At 34.6% G+C, this 21996-nt stretch overlaps 1 protein-coding gene across 1 annotated transcript in view; it reads right to left on the bottom strand.

Annotated features, from left to right (window-relative positions):
* lilli (AF4/FMR2 family member lilliputian) overlaps positions 1-21996 on the bottom strand; it is a 152701-nt gene that overhangs the window by 95787 nt on the left and 34918 nt on the right. Inside the window, exon 4 of the mRNA XM_073089563.1 lies at positions 9911-10043. Coding sequence (XP_072945664.1) covers positions 9911-10043 — 133 coding nt within the window. The remainder of the gene's footprint in view (positions 1-9910; positions 10044-21996) is intronic.

Genomic DNA, 21996 nt, shown 5'->3' with positions numbered 1-21996 from the left:
GTGCCATTACTGCTCGTGCCACAGAGCGAGTGGCGGATAGAAATGTATTTTTTCTGTATAACACTAGTGATTTATAATCTCACTATAATACGCCAGAAATATCACAGTAACAACAAGGGATTAATTTATAATAATAGATATATATGTATATATATAAAATAGCGTATCTGCAAAGTCAAAATCTTACATTGTTTAGTTATTATTATACAAAAAATATAACACAAAAATATTGCTAAATTTTAAAGCATTTCTTTTTAAATCAAAAATGAATGCGAGGCTTTTCTTGACCCGCTTAATTCTATGGGCCGTACAAATGCAATTTTCATGTTTCGTAACATCGTAATCGGCGCGAGTACGCCATTGATGGGATGCGCCCGTGAAGCAAGAATTGAGCATCAATTGGCACTAATCTGCCCGATGTGCCCACTGTGTTATTTATTGCTCATAAATGTTTTGCTTTGTTACAATGTTAAGGAAACGTATGTAAAATGAATGTGATTCATTATTAAGTATTAAGCAGATCATTGTAAGACTTTGTCATATTTAAATATAAGCGAGTTGATCATCTTTGTTCTGATATAAGTATGAGTGAACTTATGCGCACAGTTTAGTTCATGAGGTATTTAGAAAAGTATCCCTTAGGTGCCTATAGAAAAGCATACAAACTGGTTTAATTTTCTTTTGCTATTGTATAAATAGTTTATAAAATAACAGTTAATTTACAAGTGTCGCCAAGTTTTAATGTTATTTAGTTATTTTACATCTTACTTAAAACATTCTTCAAAATGTACAAGAAAATAATTCGTTTAGGTCCGAGTACCTACCTCATTTTAAACAAATCTATAAATACATTTAAAATAATTGAAAAGCAAACGAAAAATGTTTTAACCCGCGTTTTGTCTATAATAACTCTTAATTACCTATATATTAAGTGAATGACACCTATTGCTCATATACATATAAAGTGTGCAATGGATTTGTCAGTGATTACTTCGCTGGTGAAACTTTTAATAAATAAATAAATATATCATTACGTAATAACATTTAATCCGCGAGCTGGTTTCACGCACGACGGCCGACCGGTGTCCAAACCAAACCCCCAAATGTTACGATTAACACAAACAATCTTTTGTAGGCATGATCCGATATAGTTCAACGTAACTAAAAACTGTTTTTTATAATACCTATATCTTACCATATTGATACGATAGCCTCCCGGTAGATCAAAAACCACGAACATATATTTGTTTAAATGAAAAAGACACGAAGGGAATAAAATTGTTTGAATACACGTATTTTTGCTTCTGAATTTATCAGTTAAGTTTATCAGTAAAGTTATACTTGACGTGGGTAATAAGCTGTATTCCAGATATAGATATAAGAAAAAACCGTTTACCGGATATCCGTTACATAACCGTTTACCGGTTATAATGTATCGGATAAAACCGAAAACTTCCACAACATCCAACCTTTTCCATTAGCAAAGTAGTTGCAATTAATACCGTTTCGCGCGCACCGGCGAAACTGGAAACCGTATAATAGTGACACGCGGATGATTCCACACTATCCACACCGCGGGCCGCCGATCAACGCCGTGACTCATGTGGACCCTGCGAGCATGTCCACCGTAACGGCATGGACACACTATGCTGGACAGTGACGTCATAAGCTGGTGTTGCTATAAGCACATAGCATAGCATCTTACCACTAATTAACAAACCAACAGCCGATGTAATAAAATTGTGTACATATTGTTCGGTCAAGATATGGATATACCAAAAAACACATAGCAATATAGCGTTTAAATTGCTATCGTAAACCTTGTCATTCATTATAAAGTGCTCTTTTTGCAAAGTTATTTCACCCATTTCCAAAATTACAAAGTTTTAAGTAAATAATAGTTATTTTTAAATTCCACTTTGACAAGACCCTATCTTTTAGAAGTTTAAAATAAGATTTAATACGATTTCCTAATCCAAATAAAATTACAAAAAGGATGGACAACTTCAAATAACATTAGCATATAGCTACAAATAGCATTAACATTTTAACTAAATGCTATTTGTAGAGTGTGACCACGCCCTTAGATCCCGCTACACTATTAATGGGAACGATATAATCCATATGCGAAGCACGATTGATAGATTGAAGCGCAAATAATATAACAAACTAAAGTTTGTACATAGCGCATAATTATGAGAATACAAAGAAATTACATTATGGCTGCTTAAAAGTGTTAAGGTAAGCACTACTATTTAAGGAAATCATACGACACCTAATATGTTAAAATCCGTCAAACAGTATGAGCTGAACGCAATATGTGACATGCATTCATACGTTCGAAAGCATTACCCTTAACAGTCAAGTAAATAATTGCTTAGAATATTGCAAAACCCGGGACACCTGATGTTTTTGGGCGGTAGTAATTACTTAACATCAAAGAGAGAGATAGAGAGCATTATGTCTTTAACAAGTTAAATAAAATGGAAAACAAATGCCGAAGGTATGTCTATTTAATGTTAATAAATCCTTTTGCTCCATAAGGGCTATCGTGTTTACCGTTAAGGGCCAAACAAATTATATCGACATGACTGAAGATCCTTTATGTAACCGTGAAATAACCAAGTTTCATTATAGTGATCCAGATCATTTACAGGTCGAGGGTTTTAGATCTTGTCATGTGTAAATAAGCGAAGGTATTTTAGTAACTAAAGGACGATTTGATTTGTCAAGTAAGTTATCATATAAATAAAGACAATTAAATACGAATTAAATTCTCTTAATTTTTAAAATATACAAATTGCAAATGTACACGCAAGTTCATCTGATGGTAAGTGACTACCCATAGTTGACTCCAGTAAGATTAAAGTTCCACAGTTGGTTACCTAAGGACTAAGTTGGAATGATTTGTATCATTTATACATTGCCTTCCCATTTATACGAGGCACGAGACTCTTCGAAATCAGAACAGCAGCGCTCAATACTGTTGCTGTTGTAGCCTCTTAACTTTTATATATGGCTCTACCATTTTTATTTTTTCGTCATTATCTTTTATTGGTATTTCTATAATTGTTATAACGCACCTATGTAAATCACCTATTCTTTCTTAATCTATCACCATATCGAAACGAAACGGAATTATACGCGACAGTTGGACTCCACGGCACATGTTTATCATCCGGCACTTTCTCTCACAATCGGTACCGTCGACCGATGCCGACCCACTTTTCACGTATAATTTATGAGACATTAAAGGACTAGAACCAAACGACGTTGTAATGCGCTTTAAACAAGTGATGAGATGCATCGATATCGACAACATCGTAATAGATAAACGATAAGACGATTAGATAGATACACGGAAATATTTTAAAATTTTCGATAAACCTTGGCCATGAGAATATTTTGATTAATCATTAAATATCGTTTATATATGAAAAACAAATATCACTTGTTGCAAAATTTTACGGCATTTTGGTATCTCCAAGATTTATGGTTAGTGACGTTAAGATTTAGAACCGATAATGAGAACATAATGTCATTGTTTTTATCAATGTTCGATCCCCATGATGGTCCCATCATTAATTAAGAGCTGACTGCTTCGAATTAAATCGTAAAACAGCAGGATTGTCGGCCTCAACGCGTCGCTCCTACAATTATTCACTTCTACTGGGATATCATTATTACCGGTTTTTATGAGGGTACCACTCTTTATGGCTACGACTTGAGTCAAAGCGGTTACTTCAGACTTTAGAGATATTAGTTAGTTGAGCTTATGGGCCGTGAGATTGTTATCTAACTTGCGATTTAATGTTAGGGATCATTTTCTGTAATCAACATAAAAATAATTCTTTTTTCTCTTTACTCAGCACCTAAAGCTGTCATCAAAACATTTAACGTAACAAAAACATACCCAGACAAAACTTCTTCCAAATCTAATTAATTAATGTCTAATGAAGTAATCTCTTAATTACGTGAATAAAAAACAAGAAAACAAAAATCAACAATCATCATTTTTCAAAAATGTAATAAACTATTAAATGAGGTGGAAATATAAGCAAAATATCAACGTCGATCATCACATACATGATCATACACGACCGCGGGCACCATTTAGTTGCATTCCTCATGTTTGATGTTCCACCCACTGCGACTCTATTAGACCGCCTACAAACATTAACTGGTTAGATCATTGCGATGGTTCAAGGAATAACATCGTATAATGTTAGTGGATAACAATTACTTAGTTATTTGCATTGTTTTTAATTTTATTTAAATTTTAGTCAGCATCGTCTATGTTAGATTGTTTTTCGATTCGACTTACGAATCCACCATTAAAGAAAATATGTTATTTTCGTACGTAATCATTTCGTACGAATAGGAATTTGTATGATCATCATCATCGACCCATCATTGTACCACTGCTGGCCACGGGTCTCCTTTCAATGAATTTGTATGTGATTTCGGAAAATTATTTATCTATTCAATAACACGTTGCAATGTTACGTGAATCGTAAATATTAAAGACTTTATGTGCATGAAAATAGTACGCATGATAGGAATGTAAGTGCATATGCACTCTCGTCTGACCAGATGGCGTATTAAGGGAGCATAATGGCTACTGGTTAGTCATAAACATATTAGTCAGCATCAAAACATTAGTGTCCTATTATAGCTGAGCACTGTTCATGAAATAAAGCGGATAATAGTAATTAAAATTATGGATCAGTCAACCACGCTGACTAATTCCCGTTAGCAATAAAATCAGCCTTGACCAAATTTTGCTTACCAAACTTCGACATTTGTCAATGATTGATTGAAAAACTGTTAAATTTAAAACTTTTAAAGGAAAGATTTGGTAAACACTGAATATCACTAACGGACGTCAATTAATACTGTCACAAATGTAATAACATTCCTAATCATGTTTTTCTTAAAGGATGTAATAATCAATTCATAATACACACATGTGGTACATTTGAACAAAAAATACAGACAATTTAAATTTTAATTCTTAAACCTTCCGTGTTTGAATCTGATGTAGTATCTCTATGACACCATCACCATGGGCATAAAATTGCTCAGACCAAGTGCTAAGGCCACGGGTTCGAAGCGATGCCTTATCACAATCTTACTTCGCGCCGATAAGTCAACCTCCTCTGATTGAGCGATCTTGACTTGATGAAAAACAGCTTTATTTCAATCGAGATTTTAATAAAGTATTGTCGGTGTGTGTTTTACTATATTGATAATAATCCTATTTAAGAACTAGGCATTGTTATTAATGACAGAACTTGAACAAAATCACTAAGGATTGTATTTTAAAGTGTCACTTCATAAAGTAAAAGCGAAACGTTAAATATATTTCACGTTTTATAGTCTACTTGCATTAACCGACTAAAATACCGTAGTAGTGTTACACTAAATGGCCAGCTCCAAAAATAGCGAATCAATCATGTTCGTTCGCGCGTAAATCCCACGTATTCCTCGGAAATGTATAAATTTCAGACATGTTAGTCTACAATTATCCTCCATTCGTGTTTCACCTGCGTACACCATCCATTACACTGAAGCTTCGTAACGTAACTTCAACGGCTGTGACGTCACAATATTCATGACTAACTGGAAAACATCGTTAGAAATGACGCCGAGGACCATTTGTCATAGCGTTAATGGAAATCAACCTGATGGACAAATTTATCTGATGAATATGTTTCCTGTTAAATTGATACGGGGAAACAATAATGGCCCTGCAGAATTTTTCTAAAGTTTTCCTTCTTTAAGTACGCTAGACTTTAAGACAAATACTAAAAACATATACTATCGTCATTGAAAACGTTGAAGACTAAGTTAGAGAGTCACTTCTAAATCTACACATAGTACCTTTTGCTGCGTTTATAAACCGTAAATAAATTCTGTATTATCTTAACCTACTAAAATGAAAATATAGTCCAACTAAACAACAACTTCTACAAAACTGCATTAAACTATTGAAGTGGGATGACTCAAGTGTTGTCATCGCGATCTCGTTCCGACCTTCGCAACCGCTAGACCGATCTATAATAATTCACCAAGTACGAGTCGAACTCGCACACGGAGGGTTCCGTACCACCAACGTTTTCATACTTTTTTTTTAGTATTTATTATTATCAGCCATTATTATCAGTATATATTATTATCATATTATTATCAGTGAAAATTTGAACCTTATAAACAGTTCAACAGATAAAGCGAAAAATTCCGAGAAATAGTGGTTTCTTGTATGGCGACGCCCATTTATTTTTAAGTTTCAGTCGTTCGGTTTTTATCCTTTGGGTACGGAACCCTAAAAATGAGTTCACATAGAGAAGCTTCCAAAGATTTCGGCTACACGGCCTTGGAACGACGGAGCGAAACTTTAAAACTTCATTTAACATTTTGAGATTTCACTCAGCTCTTTCGGGGTTTTGCCAATTTTTGTTTATAGAAGTAGCAAATTGGTGTTATAAGCAATATTAAGAAGCCGTTACCGCCCTTGGAACATTATTATGTACAATAAAGACTTATACTAAACAATTACAAATGTGTTGTTTGCTACCGTTGAAGACTACCTTGAAACTTCTTATTTCATGTACCCTTTTAAGATAATCTTCAAACTAGAACACTTTATTGGGAACATAATTACTGTAAGGCCACAACCGTACTATCGCTGTATCAATGTATAGCCGCAATCAAACCATCAAAACTCCTTTCACTTTCAGAATGTTCAGCAATATTATCCCACGAAAGATTGAAGCCGAATACAGTCATCGTACACTCGTGAATAGAGGACAGGTGTACAAATTGACCCAAATTAGCCATTATGCAAATCCCATTCGGCGTTTCGGGGAAAAATATCGGATATCTTTTCGGGGTGAAGCTGAAAAATTGAAGATTCCGTTAAAGTAGCTCTAGGCGGCGGGACCGCGTATCAAATAACTTATCCGCTTTTGTTATGGTAATGCCTTCCCTAAATTATCTGTTCTGCGTATAATCTTGAAAGGAATAAAAAAGTTTTGTGTGCGACATAAAGGCCTTTTATGTTTCGTTTCACCTGAAATCCATATTTGGGTTGAATGATTTCAATGTATATAAGTATTCTGTGTGACATGTCGCCCTGAATACGTAGTGTACGTCCCTTAACGTGAAGGGACAACGATAAAGAGCAAACAAATTGAGCAGGTTCTGCTCGCGGCGTAAAGTCTCTTCGAGCTCTCTTGATACCATTATTTACGAGGTAATTTTCTTGTTACTTCAAAGATAATGCTGTTGTCTGGTGAAGTTTGTATTGAATATTTTAGTAGCAAGTGCATTAATAATGTATTTTATTGTTTATTATGGATTTATTTTATGTGTTGATATTTTTTCTTATGAATGTCAATGTTTTCCCTTGATAAAATCAAGAAATCTTACCATTCACGTTCATCATCATAATCTTGAAAACCTTTATTATCCCACTGCCGGGCACGGCTCATCTCTCCAAATCGTAATATTAAAGTCAAATACAACTTTATCTTTGTAAACGTTACTTTCATGTCCAAAAGATCAGCCTCGGAACTTCCAAATTAAATCGAATTTCCACTTCGGTGAGTCGAATCGCCGGAGAACCTTTGCGGACGGAACGATGGCTTCGAGCTGAGATGAAACGGAACGGAACGATGAGCCGCGCGCCTATTGGTTTTAAGTAGAGTTTATAAAGTGAAGTCTATGTAATGTATGGAAACGTGTAATGACGGTGAAATTCTACGAGGTTTGAGTGAGGCAAATGTAATGCTGTATCTATTTCCGCTTTATAGCAAAAGTGTTACGATACCGCATGCTGTGGCGTACGATGCTTGTTTGAAGGTTTTACGTATCAAGGCAAGTATTGCTATATGAGGAAAACGTACGTATTCTTCATATTAGTTCGTATAAAAATTCCATGAGTAATATAAGGAAGGATATATCTATGTCCAATTTGAATTTTGTGACCTTTGTTCATAGACTGCATTGATAAAAAATTATGATGATGATGAAGATGTAAGCTCCAGAACTTCTAATTTCTCTTGACTATGAGAACATAGTTACACATATAAATGAGGGTTATAACCGCTCTTAACAATTATCGTTTACGTATTGATATTGAATGTATACTGTATATAATGTATATGATGTACGGGTGGATATAAATGCAAATTGAATATCCCATCACTTTGCGGAGGCGATGATTGCAACTGTTCGGCCGATATTCATGCATCGTGAGCGGTTCTCATATCAACATTGGAAATACGTATTTGAACACTTTAAAATAATAATAAATATGCAATCCAACGAAGCTTAAAAACAATTCTCACATCTAATATAAAAATAACAGTTTGTCTGTTTTAGGAGTATTTCTTTTCTGATCCTAATCTTCAATCTAATCAACAATGTAATAGCATTCGATTATCTTAAATATTTTAGTTATCTGATTGCAGTCAATTAAGGCGTTAACATATTCGTCGTGAGGTCAATTGGAATGTATAGTGACGTCATCTACACCAAGCTCAACACTATCTCCATTGTGAAAGAGGACCATGAGATTTTGACAACGGCTTAATCATACGCACTTTCGTACGATGATTCAGACGGAGCTACACCTTGAACTTTATTTACGATGCGTCCGCTGTACGCTAATGGACAGACAGACTTCCATACCGATGTACAATACGGTTTATTTATCAATTTTGGACGCGTGAGTCATGTTTCAAATGTTGTTGTTGCGAGATGCGCTTTCGCTTCGATTTTCTTCTAGATATTTTTTGGCAAATATTTTACGAGCACCTATGTATGTAAGTGTTCTATTGTCGGTTATTCTTTTATGAATTCTTATTTTAAAACATGTCCGTAAAGCATAAGCTTTACTTTTAAAGTCAACATAACTAACCTATCATAATCATGACGTCTACTTTTGATCTTGTAAAATATTTTTTTTATTATCGGTTATTTATTGAAAGCAGTTGCCAGTTAAGCTAGATGGACTATTTCTACTATCAGAATAAAAGTAAATAACTGTAGTTAAAAATTTCTTTAGAATATTTTCATAAATAATATCACCAACAAACCAGTAAAGTTGTAATGAATCGAAGAATAAGAGAAACAATTTAATTGCCAACTACTTATCGGTATCATGAAACCAGCAATTAACGAAGTAGATAAATTCCGACTTATAATAAAATAAATCAACATCTATATCTGACTGAGAATTGTTCGAACAATAAAAAGTACCCAGCGCAATTAAGAGGAATGTATTTTTAATCTAAAGTGCCCGATAAAGTGAATCCTGGCAACTATGTAGTTACTTGTAAACAGGATAAAGCTACGCTTAGCGGGATAAAAAATGTTTCCCCACCGGGAAACCTCTCCCAGTTTTAACCGCAATAAGCCTTATTAGAAGTCGTATTGTATCCGGTGAAATTGCAGAGCGTCCGAGGGAGATAAAGGAGTCACGGAGGCGTCAATTCCCACAGACAAGGAGATATTAAAATATTTTTTAAAACATGGAAAATTTTCAGCAAGAAGGAACTCGACCCCGTTGTTTAATGTTGTTCTTGTTATGAGCTCTCTTAATTTCCTCGAAGCTTTGCATAAAACGTGGCCTTCGTGTACCTTATACAAATACGATATACGATTGTAATACATTTATGACTTTAGCTATATCACTTTGTGCTTTCAACAGGCAAAATAGTACATTGGGGTTGTTACATCAGGTTTTATTAAAGATTCGCAATACCGAACAATAACTAGTCTTTCCTTGGGTTTGGTCTATTAACGTGTAAAAATCATTCAACGACATAATATTTCATCTCCTATAAGACAAAGTAGAGAACTATCTGGTCAAAGTATTCAAAAAGGTTAAAGGTGTGGTACTCACAGGGTGCAGGGCTGGCAGGCTCGGCGCAGATACCGATGGACTTGCTGGGGTCGTCGAGCAGCGTCTGGGCGAGATGGTAGTCCCCCAACTTTGTCTGGATCTGCTGACGCACGGGATCCTTGTTTCCCGTCACCTGATAACAAACGGAACTATTTAGATATTTTTCTACCGTATTCACTGCTGTATGTCACTACTGCTCTTGATAATTCAGTTATTTTATTAAATCAACGTTACTTTTAAAACAACGTTTATCCGCATTGAGTGAGAAGCAATAATGAACGATATAGAATCAACATACATTATTATAGTTGAAATATTCGTCATTCAAAAGTCCTTACAAATTCTAATGACGATGAGACTCAAATAGACAAAATTCTAGATATATCCACAAATACATACATTATAGATACATTGCATAATTGAGAGATTTAAACAATCGTCATCAACATGATTACAAATATTGTCGACGTAGAGAAGTCACAAATAGCTATCTATTTTGAGTCCAATGAGCAATCTGAATTAGCCAATATCTTTGCCATAATATGTTAGTTTCTTCAACTTTCTATAGTAAGATAATAAGTAGTAGAGATTCGAAACCGAATTGTATCATTTAAATATTTTTAAGGTCTTCTTAATATACGAATTGATTACATAAACAGCTGTTAATTGGACCACGAACTGGACCAACCAGCTAAAGAAGATACGGAATAATAATTTGGATAGAATCGTAATTAGTGCGACACTGGAAACCATGAAGATGGCAATCTTCACATAGGCCACTTCTTCACATACCTTTTGCTCTGTTTTTATATGTCTGTAAGGGGCTGTCGCATCACGAATGCTTGTCATTGTCGTCGACTTTGAAGTATATTTGAGATTTAGCGTTGCTCGTAGCGCAAGTCGTAAAAAATCTAATGAAGATATCGGGAAACAGGTAAATCGGCTTGGGTTTAACTCCAAGGTAATGAAACAAACAAGGCGAACGCTTATTCAGAAAAAAAGATTATGTTTCACTGCGGGATATTATATTTCTTAGAATATATCGATTTTGCCACGCAATTTGATTGGATATATTAATGTTCCTTATACAGAAACGAGAGATATTATTAAAAGAAGAAATCATCACAATGTAACATAAATTCTAATTGGTGATACATTTGCGGATCTTAAAGAAATATAACCACCCTTTGCATAAACAACGATTAGTATTTCAAGAATTTGGTGCGCAATAATGTTTCCTTTATTCGGGTGTTTCACATTATGTTCGGGAACAATGAAACACCAAGTTCGTCTGCATACGACCCGAGTGATTCACATTGCAATCGTCATCGTCGCTGACGTCGGGATCTCGTCTGGCGGGCTATTTCCGTCGACCACTTTGCTGTTGGTCACGGTGTTCGTCACAACAACTGTAAATTACTCTTAAACATGTATACGAGGACTGCTTGGGTTATTCTTCGTATTGTTATTGATGGAATGTAATTTTCAATTCAATACTAAGGATTTTGGATTACATTTTTGTAAACGTTGTCAATGAAGATGAATGTTTTTACGACGTTAATTATATGTGCAATTCAACGTGTTATCACAGATCTAAGTCTATTTTATTTCAATTAAACCGTACATATATGTCATCCAATGAAATACCCTATTTTGTTTCATATGACATGGATGGATGGATGGCTGATGAAGGTCGCGGTAAATGCCTATATTTAAACAAATTGTTGTCATGTTTCCATCGAAGAAACAGACATGTGTCGCATCTGTTCACTTTTCAATCCATAGTTTTAGAATACAAAACGAATAAATAATCCAGTGTGCACGCGTCAGTGATTCATGTCGGTGTTCGTCATGATCTCCGTCGGCGTTCGAGAGCGCCGTTTTATTTTCGTCGCGACGATCGGTCGAGCGCTGGTCATGATCGTCACAAGATTTCTGTGCAAAACAAGGGCACGAGCCACCAACGCAACAAGGCTGCTTGTGTTTACGTTCAGTTTCGTAAATCTTTCGTTCGCAAGCCACATGACCAATTGGGATCGGTCCTTTACTTATTTATTAAGTTCGTTAGTATGTAGTAGTACGTTTACGCTAATTGATACTAAATATTTTAAATCAAATAAGTTTACACAATGATCAACATGAATTAAGCAATCGTATTTATAAATATAGAATAATTGACGATATGATTTTATGATGTCCACGTCATTGTTTGATAAGGCTTCCACATATACGTGCAAGGAAACAAATTCTTGCGTCATTTTAAATTATCAGTCTAATTTCATTTGGTAGGTTACTGAGCAGATCTTACCACATCGGCAGCATTTCAATTTCTCACATCTACAAACATGAATCAATAGGAAATATGTGGTGACATACACAACAGTTAGTGTTTGACTTTAACGATGTTTATCACTAGGGCGATACGCGCAACCATAAACAACTACAAACGTCTAATCATTTTAAAGATCTGACGAATCTATAAATTCTAGATCTCAATTCCACAGTGTTCGTATAAATAAACAAACAGCCGTACACACACATACCAGAAAATATCAAAGAGCAAACAAACTAGCGAGTTACTTGGGAATTATTTCGCCCCGCCGGCCGAGTTTATTAGCGGCTCGAAGCTCATACTTTGACTAAACTACAAGATATTACGCTCGAGAGACGTTACAAAATTTATAGCCCGTCGCGAAACTAGGGCACTACTCGCTCTTAGAACCAGTTGCTCCTATATATCGGCCGATTTCGAACGTTTGTGGCGAAAAAACGGAAAACCTGTTCGTTCTTCGCATTCATTTTTATCTAATTTAGTCGAATATCATCTTTGCATGCGAATGGCAATAGCGAATCGTCCGTATGTTTCTGCCAAAATTGTTCTGTTGCGAAATCGTCGTATAATCACGATCCATATAATCATAAGGAAAATGAACATGGAAGATGATTCTGTTCTCTGTTATAACATCAAGTACACAATACGTATTTGTATATACATACATGGAGGAAATCTTGTGGAAAACTTTGATATTTGTGTTGTAAATACTACTTAGTCAATTCTTGTTTACTTTTTCACTCCGTTTCTTGGACTTGAAACAAAAGTTGTACTACCCGGAAAATCCTCATCGCAGAGTTCAGGGTCAGCCTTTAGTTACCTATGTTAATCATGAACTAGCAGGAAACAGCGTTGGATCCGCGCCAAATCCATTAAAATTTCATCCGCTCGCAACCACAACTACACTAGTTGCTAATCTCAAAAGGGCGTATACACCTACATTCAAACGACACGTTCGTATCATTACATCACTTTATAAATCAACGACAATATAATATATCTAGTGGCTGATAAGACGTATCACTGCGATTCGAACGGTCATCAATATGATAGTGATAGTGACTTTGCACTTGATAGCGCACAAATTCACGTTCGCATGTGCTATCTCATACGATTTCGCATAAATTCACGAGGCAACATTGCTATGAAGATAAATAATGGCGATTTATCAGCTAGATAGATCGTTGCCTCGCCAGCGATAGACGTGATAAATTTAAAAGCAACCAAATGATAAAAAATAAATTCAATGATTGTTTCATTGATAACAACTGAACAAATACTGGCTTGAAAATTGTATACATTGTCCCGTCTGACAATAATTGTGTCTGAGAAGTTAATTATTTTCAATAATAATTTGCATTGTGTTTTACTGTTTCAATTCTACTACTATATAATAAGACAGACTTGTTATACAACACACTATTTTAGTTAGATTTTATTCAATAGATTCGAGAATAGTCCTCAAATGTACTTTTATAATCATATGTTAATGTTCTCGTTTACAGAATTACTTTACTGCTTAACCTTATGTACATTAAAAATGTGTGATTTGTGTTCCTTGCTAGACATACGGAAGAAATTACTACACACATGAAGCTACACGCCAAAACACTAACTTCAAAAGTTAAAATCCTAGATCTAAATCCGTAAATCTCGCGAAAAGGGAGCATACGAGCGGAGCCGCACGGAGAAGTGAGTTCAACTATAAAGTTGTCAATAGTGGAGTGGAGGTGAGTCGACGACACGATTTTAGAATGTGCTGCGTTTATAAATCGCGTACGTGCGGTGTCAACGGCCGGTGGCGGGACGTCGCCGCCGTCGGATCGAACACCTAAATATCGAGACAAAGGATTCAAATTTTATGGTAATAATACAATACGTACTCTCTACACAACGTAACTCTACTTCTGATTATATTTTGCAATTACAAAAATAATTTGCAATATAAAAAAACTTATGCAAAGACATGAAAGAAAAAGGAAAAAGAAGATTTTGAAGAAAAACTCGTTGTTTCATAGCGTATCAATAATTTATAGAAAGATAAAATTAAAAAAGGAAACTTTACTCGGAACAAAATTCTTTCTAACAAAAGCACATTAAAACTTAATTCAACAACTTGCTTGCTTAACATAGTTTGTGTTATCGTATAAAGACAGTTGAATGGAATTGTCAAAGAGCTTCGATTGTTTAGGTTCAAACTGTACCCTTACCATGAGTTTTCCCCTTACCCCCTTACCATCCCACAATTTTACGTTACGTTTACTCAATCCATTATTCTGTTCCGTTTGCTTTAGTACACTGAGAAAACGTAACAATAAGTAATCAAGTCTTTTTGTCTGCCTCAAATGTTCGCAAAAAAGAGAAACAAAACATAAAGCGCCATTTTGTCCATTTAGACATTTAATGTTACGTTACTGACACCATAGTTCTGATACAATCGCTAGGGGCGCTGATTGAAATTTGTATGGGCAAATACGTAAACAAATACCAAAACAGTCATATTTGTCAAAACGTAAAAACTCATGGTAAGGGCACGGTATGACAAAATACAAATGTTTAAGTTAATAATTACAGTTTCTTTCATTCAAATCTATTTCTGACAACGAATATTTCCCATCCGACCGCGCGCTACGAATCCGCCGGGACATTTAGTTTATGCGAGTTTAGCAAAGCGATTCTTGTGAATAGTTATTCTTGAACTACAGTTATTTTCGGCGGCATGTAGTTTAGAATCTGGATTTTTAATTTGAAACCTGAATCCGTTACAGATATTTTACTCCTTTAGAATAAAAGGGGTGTATTTTTACCTCATTAGAAGTGCTAATTGAGCGGATTAATAGACTTCATTCATCTTACATTTTTTACATTGCTCAAAGAAAATACTTTTCTTATTTCTAAAACGCCTACTTTAGCTTCGTAAAATATACAGTTAAAGTTAAGGTCTATCTGTAGCCGATATAAATAGTTATACAATTATACACGCCATATAAATAGTAAGTAAGTAGGTGTATATGTTAAAATAAATACGAGCGGGTCAGACAAGGACAAGGGCAGTCGGTTGACGACTCCGGGACTGTGTCGAATTCATGTACGATTTGCATTAGGCGATACCTCGATAACGATTGAATACCGACATCGAATAAGGAGTAGGTACGTACTATGTTCAGCTATAAGTGTTTTATTAGTAAAACCTAGTGTGATGTAAGCTTGCGCACCGATGGTTTCATACCAGAAAATATTTTGTTCAGTAGTAATTACAAAAAAAAAAGTTTCTTTGATTTTTTTCTGAATGCGAGTCTTACTCACACTAAGCCGACTTTAATTAATAATAAATACTAATTATATTTCATTACATTAAGTGAACACACAAGTTTCACTTTAGATTGTGCACATAATTGCATTAAATTATTATTGTGTATTTTTCGTTTTAAGCAAATAAAAAACCTTATACAAAACGCGTTTCTGGTGCAACTGAATACATTTTTTGACTGTCTTTTTTATTCTCGAATGTGAATCACCCAGGTTTCAGCTCTATTATAGGAAACAACTCTACCTTGTATGTCCTGTAATCTTGTAACAATCAATGCTTATCAGAAACACTGTGTACCCGCTTTTAAAATAAATTAATCAATCTCTACATAATACAGACACACGAACAATTTTACAACGTCAGAGATAGAATAAAACAGACTATTTATGAAACGACCCCGACCTTGGCGTTATTTAAATTAACTTTGAGATCAAGTAGCTATCCAATTATACGGATTCGTAATAATCACACGACCCGTTTGATACATTAACGACTGTAATACGAGATTATGAAAACAAACATGATTCATTTAAGTTGTCAACATACCAAGTATGAACATATTTACATGTGTATTTGCTGCGTTATATTTGAGAGCCTAGAACACTTCACACAGATTTCACGTCTTATGTAGACTGTAGAAATGTAGGAAGTCGAAACCAAATAACATTTCGTAGATGATGATGCAAGATTATGGAGTAGACAATATAGTATGAAGAAGATTAGTATTGATTATGCTTTGGGAATTACAGTCACATATTCTTAGAGAGAGTAGTTGAGATGGAAGTATAAAACAAAATAAAACAAGTAAAGCTAACACAATAAATCGATTACCTAAGCAAACAGATTATTGCAGATATAATATATAATATAGGCTGAGATATTGATTGCAAAAATAGCACAGTTAGTGCGGTTGTAATTGGATTGGATATTTATTACGTCAATATTTTATTGGTAATTGATCTATGAAACGTCTTAGAGCATAAGCGGAGCTCAGTCTGCCGTGCACAAATAATTCACACATTTTTAAACAACGAATATTAAAAAAATAGAATAATTTTAAAAACAGAATCACTATGACAGTTACATAGTGAAAGATAATATGAAAATCAGGCCACATTTTCGTTATACACCGGAATGTGTAGACCGCGGTTTCCCGAGGGGAGAGCGATGCTAATGAGGTCGTCTAGACTAGACGGTGCGAGTTACACCAACAATAATATATTGGCGCTGCTTAGCGCGCGATTTAAACTGTGAAGGCAATAGATGCTTTGACTGTTGAACACAATATGGAATTAGGACACGTTTTAGTCGTACGTCGGAGTGTGAGGTTGGTCGCGGGTACACAGGGGAGGGTGGCGCTAATGAGGCCGTCTAGACGGTACCAACGGCTACATCGACTACAATACTCCATTGTTGGTGTGCTATTTGCGATTTCGTATACAAAAAAAAAAATCGTTAAAAGTTATAATTTATACATTCACTTTCAGTCTAAGTTCTGTTTTGATCCTTAGGGTTTTTAATCTATTTTCTTTATTAAGCATGTTATGTTTGCAATGTATATTATAGAGACGTTTACATGAGGCGTTCCAACCTGTGACCGACTTCAAGTGAGACTCCAATACTTGGTGACATTGGAGTTCTTACAGATGTCCACGAGCTTCACTACCACTAACTATATGCTTCATTACTCAAGTGGACTATATGCTTTATAACTCTTATTGAAATTAAATAATAATTTTACGTACTTTTCATAGTTTTTTTATTGTTTTAGGCTAATCTAGGCTTTTATTATAATTAATCAGGTTGTATTCAGTATCATCAGGTTTTTTAAAATATTTTAATATTTTTTCCTTGTCATTTATAGCCTAAATTATCCTATGTTTGACCTAACACGACGACGTAAAGTAGGTATCAATTTTATTACATTTAGATTATTTATTATAGTTAATATTTGGTATATTGAAAAATTGTAAATATACTATCAATTTATCTCGAATCGCCGGCTCTGTGCTTATCGTTCACGCGAATGATTAATGGCCAGCGAAGTTAACAGTAATTGGCCGTCGTCCGCTCTACTTTAATGAGAGGAGTGGGTATTTCAAGTACGAACCACCTAAATGATTATTAATACTAATTGGTTAACAAATGTTTCCTCGTATACATTTTTGTTGCAGGATAGTAATTTTTAGTAACTGACTGGTTATTCCATAAATGTGGCAAACGAGCACGAACAAATTTATTTTATTTATGTAATCAAGAGACTTGCCACCCGTTCCTAGGTAGACCAAAAGCTGTATTAGCAGTCGAAAAAAGGACCATGTTTTTTAATTACGTCGGATTAATTAGTACATTGTAATGCTGCGAATGAATAGTTACTGCGACTAGAAAATCCCGATCAGTTTTATGTAATTTTGCCTGCAATGTAATATATCACGGGACAATCAAGAGTAAAAGTAACATTCTAATATTCTTGCTTGGCTTGAATACGGCGTTTTGGCACAGTATTTAGATTATGAACATTTAACATTTAACTATCTTTTAAAAAGTAAAAAAATAAAAGTAACATATTACCTAATATGTTATAGTCTGGCCGAAAGTTAAAGAACCACGAAGTTATAGTTTTTCTTATTTCCCATGACGAAGATAGAATACTAAAGCAAATAAAATCATTAATAATTTTTTTGTACCATAACCGCCTCATATAATTATTTGATTGCATCGCATACATCAAAAAAGGTATGAAGAGTATTTATAAACCTGTTAAATATAAATAATTAAAACGACATCCTTAAATAATAAAATTAGCAGCTGAAGGCAATTATCCCGTTGAAGGTTATTGGAAGGCATACAAAAAGCTGTGGCGTTGAAAGCAACGTCAGAAAGGTCGCGTTGATCTTAGAAATACATCATTAAATAATCGTGCAAATATTTAATAATAAATGTCCATAAATAAAGTTATTCAATAACTGGATTAAAATTCTTACATGTATGATAAAATCATTTATAAATGAGCCTTATGGGAAAATATTTCTTAATTTATTAGAGATTATAGGAAAACTTAATAGAAGTCTAGTCTCAAAATAAAACGGTAAACCTCTCTATATTTCAATGTTATGCAAACAAATAGTATATTTTCAGTTGGTAAACATAATTTCAGATTGGTTCAGAATTAAAACAACATACGGGAAAGAACGTAAATAATCAACATACGGAATCCTCCACACGCGAGCTTAAATCGCGCTTGTCCGGTTTTATATTATCGTGTGAGTTATAGTTTGGAGCAACTGTTACTATAATAAGTCGTTTCAGAGTCATAAACCAATACTGTTTTCTATTCGAATCAAGTGTTGATGCTCTAAACGGACTCAATTTGAAAGATCCACACAATTTTCTCTATTGTCTTATTATTTCTTTAAAAAGTTATCCATGAATAGCAATCATGACAACAGTTGTAAGAAATAATAAGAAGTAGGTATATTTTGTGATACGTACGTATTCCTTAATACTCTACCTCGAAGAACATTTCTAGCCAAGAAAAAGAATGAACATTCTTTATTATTTAGTAATTTATTAGAAAAAGAATGAATATTCTTTTTCTCGGTACTTCTTTTTCTACGTACTAATAAATACTGTGAATCCGACAAGATCCTAAAAGTGTCGTAATCGTAACTAACATAATTTTCCAATAAATCTCTTCATTTCATTTATAATCCGCTAGTACGAAAACTCGATTTGGGGCACCGACGAAAATAGCATCGCGTCGAAAGAATCGCAGAAATTTCAATCTTTTGATCCGGTCCACAAAGATAACTCGACTTCCATTACGGTCGATCGTTGGTAATCGAAGAAATGATCTGTGAAAATTCAAATCTACGCTAGTATTAATATCTGTCGTGGAAATTCGCTCCCAATTCTGTGCTTTGCGAAGGTCGTTTTCTACCTTGATTGTTTTAGTGTTTCAATTATAATGGAAATAAATAGTAATTTTGTTACTAAGTTATTTTGATGAAATATGGCGACGTGCAATGTATGTACGATTACGATATCATCACTAGTATGGACGAATATGGCTACCAAAATATTGAGTTAAGAACTTCAAAGCAAATCAAGCGCAGAACCTTAAATTGTTGAATCATTTTTATCATTTTCACTGTGAAGTACTAATCATTGTCAAAAATCTCAATATAATAAGAACAGAATTTAATCAGGATTTCGAAAACTGATAGACAGATAGACTTCATGGAAGGCTTTGCTCTACATAAGTTTAAATATATAAAAGAGACAAGCGTAGGGCCGATATCAGATCAAAATATAGTCAATGATGATAATAGATAAAAAATAAAAGATAGAAAATACAAAACCAATACACACGAGTAATAAAGACACATGCACCTGAGAATGTATCCGAACGACCTTGGCAAGGTGTTTTCAAACAACTCGTGGCTATGTGGTCTGAGAAAAAAGACAAATTAGCATAGGTGTCGAGTTGTCGACAGTGAAATACATAACGGACCATCTGTTCAAATCGGCAATATTACTGGTTTTATGTATTAATAAACAGACTATAATTATGTAAGTGATATTTCGAGATTTCATGAATTCATAAAGTTAAAGATTTTTAAAATGTCTAAACAGTTCGTAATTGTATTTCAGTTTAAGTAACCCATCCATCTCTCCCTCTCTATTTTTGTCTTTCTTATTCTTAATTCTTTCATTAGAATTCAGAACTAAAAGAGATTCTACCCTAAACAATGAATACCACTAGATTATCTCTCCTCAATCATGCACAGTGCCATCCCAACATTATCAGTCAACATTAATTTCCATAGTACTGTATTATTGAATACATATTCAATGTTGTAACGCGTACTCGTATTTACCATATATCATACCTGATTAATACGAACTAAAATTGGATCGTCCCCAATAGACGTCAGCACTCAATAACTAGTTTTCAATCTGCCGTGGATTGCGCGATTCCATCTGTTATTCCCTGTTTATTTTCTTCACCATTATCACATCATTGATAATCAGTAATCACTACTGATAACAAATTACCATCTATCTATCTATCTTATAACGATAGTATAGCGTGTTGTATTCTACTTAGTAGGCTTTGTTTTTTATGTACTGCGGTCATCATCACTTCGGCTACACCATCTTTCTCATCTAGAGTATAGGTTTCTTAAGAAAATCCAAGTTTGAAGTGGTATTAGATGTATTTTAATGAAGTACAAATACATGATATACGTTTAGTGTTTCTACTTAATCTTCAATCATCGTATCACTAACCGACATCAAATAGAACTCGTGTAGCATTTGTGAGCTGTGATTTAGTGACGAGTGCCCATAAACTGCAGTGACTGAATGCGACCAGTAAAATTAACCGGATTGCATGCCCATTTGCTACTTCAAATCCATGAAAAAAATATACGACTGCGATAGATGTGACGCGATGTTCAAATTCCGAATTACTTATACGCGCCTTAAGGTATGATAAGACTGTACTGTATACACACACACACAAACCTTACCCGTACAATCAACACTCTATGCACGTATCGCCCAAAGCTCACGCCTGTGTTGCAGGTAATTGAGATTCAATTACCGTGATGTGTGGTAATCGAACCGGTTCGTTAACTAAACAATTTCTATGCATTTAGTACACGCGTCTGATTAAGTACCTTGCATCTGCTGTAAGATACCTACATAAAATTAAATATCGTCATAATTGCTCCATTGCGCAATTAATACATCAGCTGCTAATTGAACAAATATTCAAATGAACTTCTGGAGATAACATTAAATTGAAACGTATTAAATAATGAGTGTTTTAAACATTAACATTCAATTTGCACATACGCTTGTATTTATTTATATTGAAATATTTGGTTTGATATTTTTCATGTCAAATACGCGTCGACATAAAAGCATTGTTCATACTGGATTAATTAAATATACTAATAGCTATTATGCGTTAAATGCAAATAAACTGCTCATCAAACTCTGTTTATTTGGTTTATTTGTGAAGTATGAATATCAATGGATCGAGAGCGTGCCTTGGGGCACTCCTAAATCTGGTGCACTTTGTAAGGGAGCGCGGGAAGCGGCGAGTTTAATTACACTAAACTTATATATAATGTGTTTATGTTCGCATGTGGCGCTGCGGTGTGGCGTTGTACGGCGCATCACAAACTGGGTCGTGGCGGCGGCCGACTGTGATAAGCCGACCGCTTTTAAAATGTTATTACAACTCCACTTTGTTCCCGGTCCCGTTCAAAAAGCCGCTCGACGTTAATTCATTAAAACTCAACTCTGTACTGCACACAATTTAAAATGCATTCGTTTTATTACATTACCGCCGCCGCGCCGTGCAGCGCTCCCGCGATACCGGGAAAAATTGCAAAAAAGAGTAACATTTGTCGAGCGACGCGGAAACGGATT

Source organism: Epargyreus clarus, unplaced genomic scaffold, assembly GCF_041222505.1.
Source record: "Epargyreus clarus isolate Ecla_fem2 unplaced genomic scaffold, WU_Ecla_fem_2.2 ptg000029l, whole genome shotgun sequence".
NCBI lineage: Eukaryota > Metazoa > Arthropoda > Insecta > Lepidoptera > Hesperiidae > Epargyreus > Epargyreus clarus.
Note: the sequence above shows the minus strand (reverse complement) of the source record. Positions and strands in the feature narration are given on the sequence as shown.